Genomic DNA, 6,000 nt, shown 5'->3' with positions numbered 1-6,000 from the left:
TTATGTCACCTAGACAATAAAAAAAAAAAAAAAAAAAAAGAAGCCTTCAAAGTAGCTTAGGTAGGTTATGAGTAGGGTTTTTTTCTCAATTACTGTAGGAAAATTGATTTTTTGACACATGACCACAGTAGGAAGAGGAATGCAGTAAAGTTCATGCCTGTATTTCCCTGAAAAGCAAACCACTGGCATTAACTAAATTACTGTCAAGTTTTGTGGCTACAGCCTCTATTAAGAGTAGAGTAAAATTCAGCCCTGCATTGTAAGGGCTGAAACCTATGTCCATACTTACTTTTCCACAGGCTTTCCCTAATTTGCTTTCAGTAATGGTACTCAGAAAAAGACAACACACAAAGGCTTTCTGCTGCATTCAACCATTCATCTAACCAAGGAAGCTCAAAATAAAAACCACCCCAAACAAATTACATCCCCAAACTCAAAGCTTAAGAAGGAGAACTTTATTCACACATTTGATACAAGACAATAGCCTTCCTGAAACGAGCTGTGGTATTTCATGATTCTAATCAGACCTGTAAGATGTCCCTCCTACTATGACAGTGCACTGTTTTCCATGTCAGTGCCACTGTAACACACATTGCTGCCATAGCTCTCTCCTAAAAGACGATACCATACTCAATCATTCTGCTGCTGCCATTCAGACAGAAAGTCTAAGGAATGCAAGACATGTTGAGAGAGAAATGAAATCTATCACATGGGGTCAAAAGAGTTAAATCTATAGTGGTAAGAAGACTTGAGACTGCCTCAGGGAAGTAAAAAAGTATTTTGTTGCTGCAGTGCTTTTGAAATACATTTGACTAAAGGTCTTTAAGAAATAGTTCATTTCAATGCACATTTAATTACTAATCTGAGGTTATTTATTTGTTAATAGGAACAGCTCAGTGTTAAGAAAATGTTATGACTAATTGTCTTGAAAAAATTCAATTCTTCACAATCCCCAATGCATACGTGATAAACACTTCTCAGTGGAAAAGATCTGTACCTGGCTTCAAAAAAGAAGCAAAAATTAGTATAAAAGAGCTTTTTGGTTTTAAACACACAAAGAATCACTCAGTTACACAGAAATTACATGTTGTCACAGAAAATCAGAAAACAATTCCCCAGGAGAATATAGTTTTGTTTTATAAGGAAGTGAACAATACACTGGAGAATTCTGGACAAAGCATTTAAAATAAAAGAATAGCTACTGAGGTACTGAGAACAGAACTGCTAAACATAACCAAACTGAATTTGTCCTGAAAACAAAGTCTAGCTACAACCTACCATCCCATCTGCGTAAGGAAACACAGGTGAAAAAACTGCATTTCACTTACAACCTTTTGTTTTCAAAACAAGCCACTATGAACCATTAATAATTCAAACAAGTTGCCCTGTTAATCCTGATGTAGATACATTCTGTAGTTAAAACTCTCATCAGAGCAATTAATACTTTTCCTCATTCTAGCCACAAAAATACAATTCCACAGCTGCTAAGCAAAGATGGGATTACTACTGGCAGAAGTAGTCTTTACAGAGAGCTGTAAGAGTGGACCAAAGACCCAAAGCCAAGTGGTTTCTGAAGGGAATTCAAAACTTGGTTGTATCTTCATTTACCACAAAGCTGAAATACTTACAATCCTTCAGAACAATGGTGGATATTTGGTTACTTTGCATGCGTTTGTCTCTCCAGCGTTGCTTCCATTCGGCTTTGTTTTAAACCCTACAGGATATAATTTAGTAAAATCTTAGTTTTGCCAACATGCAAATAAAAACTTTAGTCGCAGAACAAAAACATTTCTGGACAATCTTCTTCAGTCCTCTACAAATAACGAACAGTTTTTAACTTTCTTTGGAAATCAGAATGGGCAGTTTAAAAACAATAAAAGCCAAACTACATGTTTTCTTTATAATCAGAGGCTGTACAAAATAATTTCAAATATATGCTTCTTATCCAACTGAAAGTAAATTAAAGCAATCCACAATTATATATAATTTGAAGCACCAAATCTTCCCTTTCCAATGTCCTCAGTGCAAAGAGTTCAGCACATCATTTTCTTTCTTCTTAAGTACACAGATGAAAATATGAATCAATAGTACAACTCACAGATTTTCAGTCACAGCACAACTATGCTGACAATTTATACTGGACCTTCACAATGACATGAAACAATTTCTGATGAATCATCTCTGCAAAAGTGCCAAATCTGATCTTAAATGTGATACTACCATTCATACTGAAAGAAAATACATACAAGACTATCAATAAATATATGTATTTACTCCCCCTGTCTACAAAGACAGAATTGGTTGTTTTAGAACGGCTGTAAAACAGTGGCTATAAAAGTACCTGACAGGACCCTCCAGCTGAACAAAGTACTAAAACATCAACTATATATATACATATATATATATACATAAACACACACGTTTACACATATATGTGTGTGTGTGTGTGTGTTTGTATACATATATATATGCTGGCTCATGTGAATTCTACTCAATGACAATACTTAAACAATACAAAACACCCTTAAACATAGCTATTGTAAATCAGAATAAGCAGCCCTCCCTGTATGGCTTCTTGCTGCAAACAGGAGCACCAACAGCATGCAAAATTACCAGGACACTTCAAAAGCACAGCAGCACATACCAGGTAATATCCAGTGTGGTAACCACTCATGTACCAGGCTATCAACATGCTCCCCAATGCTTCATCGTCCTCAGCAGAGTCTGGCATCATGGGCGGTGGAGGAGGAATCAACTAAGAAATCACAAAGGAAATGCCTGTTTCAACAGGATGTTCCCCAGATTTAATTATTTTATTAGAATTTAATTATTCTAAAATTCTGAGATTAAAACATGAAACTGGAAAATAGAAACATATCCTCAGTTTGTTTTCTGAAAGGGAGTCAAAGATGTTTTCTGAACACTTGTAATTTCCAAAGCCTAGGAAAAACAAGGCTCTGTTCGCTTACCTGTACAAAATGTGTTACTAGGGAAAAATACTAGCTTCTTCAGTGAAATGCTGTTAATATAAACTGTAGTCTCCTCAAATAATTTACCCCTTGATATTCTTACCAACAGCTTCACTGTCAGAGAAGTGAGTGCAAATCAGACCTTGTAATGTTAGATTATCACAGTATTTGCAACTGAATGTGCTAACAAATATGTGAAAAATACAGGCAAACAGAAAAAAATGTGTTCTAAAAACACAGGGAGTGAGCATATTCAGTGAGAAAACCTGAGATCACCAATACTCATCTTACCCATTCTTCTGTCACTTACTGGTGGTCCTGCTGGGAAGGGTGGAGGCCAGCAAGATAAAAATGATGGAGGTACCTTGAATTTTGATCCAGACTATATGAAAAAAAAAAGTAGAACAGTACAAATTAAAAGGGAATTTGGAGTATTAGGATTTTACTTAAGAGAATTATGTGAAACAATTCACATACTTTAAACAACAGACAACACATCCCAGCAATTTAATGAAAATAAAGCTATTTCTGAGGCACATTCCATAATTTGATAAGTACAATTTAAGATTACACATGTCACTGAGGTAAACACTACTGAAATAGGGTTCTGGTTAATACAAGCATTTTTAAAAGGTTTTCCTAAGTGGAAGTCAATGGTAATAACACTCTCAACAGGAAGAAACAGATCAAATATTCACAAAGGTAAACAGGCAGTTCCTCTGCTCCTGTGCAGATGAAGAATTTGACTAAATTCCATTATTCAAGTGAATGTCCTTAAATAAAGATCTAGATACAAATCTACTGACACAAAAGAAAAAAGATTAAATAAAGCCTTATAAAGAAATCTTGCACAAACAATAATATTTAGAAAACATAATGTCATAGTTTAGAAAAAAACTGCGTTACTACACATATTCCTACACAATAGGAAAACTGAAGGGTGTATCAATGTCCCATTCACTCCTAATTCAAGAGAGCAGCTACAGCTGAGAGGCTCTATGACATGGGAACATCACCTTCAACATCCTGTGAAGGGAAACATACCAAAATCCTCAAACATCAACAGCACTGCCATTGATCACATCACCAAAATCCAGGCAACAACATGCCTCTTAGTTAACTTCTTAGTTAGAAGGCAATTGGAAATTGAGTGTTAGCTGAGGACCAGAAGGTTCTCCTGACTAGACAGCAGCATTGCAGAAGGACTATACTGTGGCCAGCTTATTACAAAATGGCAAACCAACAGATACTGACAGGGGTATCTGTACATCCATTCCCAAAATGCTGCTAATTGAATTCCAGACAATGGTAAGTATCATCATATTGTCTCAGAATTCACAATAATATCAAGCTTAACAAGGGTACTGAATTATTTCAATTAAGGTTGAGCTTACCTTTCCTAGACCTGGGGCTGGTGGTGGTGGTGGTGTGGGAAATCTCAAGTTTTGAGGGGAAAATCTTGCTTTTGTGCAGTTGTTTTTGTTTCGGGGTGACTGGGAAGATTTTTCACTTTCATCTGTTGAATATGGGGTCTCATTGTCATTCTAGAAGACGAAGACATTTTTATGACATGCACTAAACAAAAGTTTACAACAAGCAATTTAGTGTGAAAAAGCTTGGAAAGTTCCATTCACACCCCTCCCTCTCTCTAGCCCTCCCAGTTCTACTCAGGAATAACTTTATCTGCTCACCATTTTAGCTATGTTATCTTTCACTAATGAATTTCTTGTTGTCCTCTCCCTTTCTACCATGCTGAGTTCAAGAAGTAAAAAAATGCTTTCATTCTCTCCATCAACTTGTGTCTGTTTACAATAGAATTGTGCATCGCTTCTCACTCTGAACACCAACAGTGCCACCAGATATACTAAAAGTTTATTCTCCAGCTTTCCCATTTGTTTACAGAAGAATAAGAGAGTCCCTCACCTCCCCAGAATGCCCCATCCCATTTACTGTTTCATCGCTGGCTGGAGGAAGTAGATCAGACAGGTTCTGCTCCTCCTGATTTCCATATCCCGTGTAAGTGACAACACATGTGCCTCGCTTCTGGTTGATGGAAGCAATAGTTGCTAGATACAAATTACCATCCTCAGACCAAACAGCACTGCAGCTGTCACCAACCTTCCACTGCAACAGAAGCAAGAGAAGCGTGTTAACACCTACACCAACGGCTGGACAGAAGGTGCCTTTTCCTAAACATCTTTTTGCCCAAAAAGATGGATTCCCCCTACAGTGTTTCCTTTGTACTTATTGAAATTTCTCTATGTAACCTAAAAATAAAGTTTATAATGTTATCACCCCACATCACCACCCCAAAATGTTACTCTCAAGGTGATGAAGTAGCTATTTTTGAGTACGGAAGTACAACACGCAGTACGAGCACCACCAGCATTTACAAGTGAGACGACCTGTTTCAAAGGCGCTGTATTGCTCTTTTTTCTATTTCTGTTCTTTTTATGGTTTTTTCTCTTTATCACCAGGCGCTGCTCCTGCTTCTCTGAAGGCTCAGAGCATTCTCCGTTCTTTAAGGCATTCTTAGGGAAGAGAAAGGAGAAAATAAATAAATGCCAACAACTGCCAATCCAGCGGCCTCAGCCCCAGATCCAGCCACGGCCGCGCCGACCCATTACCTTGAAGGAGGCCACCGCCTTGTCGTACGCCTTGATGAGGGCCGTGTCGTCCCAGATGTCCGAGTCGTCGCTCTGGGGAGGCCACAGACCGTTTAGCGCCATGGCAAGGCCCCGCTCCCGGCCCCGCTCCCTGCCCGCCCCGCCGCTCCCACCTGCCCGGTGCCGCGCCGGAACAGCACCGCGTCCGCCATGGCCGCGCGCCGCCCGCGCATGCGCCGAGCCGCGCGCCCGGCCCGCCGCCGGAAGGGGCGCGGCCTGGACCGGGACGGGGCCCGCCGGGAGCCGCCGGGAGCCGCCGCGGGGAGCCCTGGGCCGGCTCACCGGGACACCCGCCCTGGCCAGCTGCAGGGCTGTCACCCTGCCCGGGCCCGCCGGGAGCCGCCGCGGGGAGCCCTGGGCCGGCT

General features: G+C 40.1%; 1 protein-coding gene across 4 annotated transcripts; it reads right to left on the bottom strand.

Annotated features, from left to right (window-relative positions):
- Positions 1–433: 433 nt before the first annotated feature.
- Positions 434–5,831, bottom strand: SMN1 (survival of motor neuron 1, telomeric). 4 transcript variants are annotated; one of them, XM_056513412.1, is made up of 9 exons: positions 5,749–5,831; positions 5,597–5,668; positions 5,375–5,500; positions 4,893–5,093; positions 4,364–4,513; positions 3,280–3,351; positions 2,645–2,755; positions 1,629–1,714; positions 434–1,001 (listed from the first exon to the last, which is right to left on the bottom strand). In XM_056513412.1, exons 1-8 carry the CDS (start codon positions 5,806–5,808, stop codon positions 1,658–1,660), a joined length of 849 nt encoding a protein of 282 aa, XP_056369387.1. In that variant the 5' UTR covers positions 5,809–5,831; the 3' UTR covers positions 434–1,001; positions 1,629–1,657. The 4 variants fall into 4 exon arrangements, with proteins under 4 accessions (XP_056369387.1, XP_056369388.1, XP_056369389.1 ...); XM_056513413.1 differs by having other exon boundaries at positions 434–997; XM_056513414.1 differs by having other exon boundaries at positions 4,920–5,093; positions 5,749–5,825.
- Between the last annotated feature and the right edge of the window lie 169 nt (positions 5,832–6,000).

The sequence above is a fragment of the Oenanthe melanoleuca genome, chromosome Z (assembly GCF_029582105.1).
Source record: "Oenanthe melanoleuca isolate GR-GAL-2019-014 chromosome Z, OMel1.0, whole genome shotgun sequence".
Classification (NCBI taxonomy): Eukaryota; Metazoa; Chordata; class Aves; order Passeriformes; family Muscicapidae; genus Oenanthe; species Oenanthe melanoleuca.
Note: the sequence above shows the minus strand (reverse complement) of the source record. Positions and strands in the feature narration are given on the sequence as shown.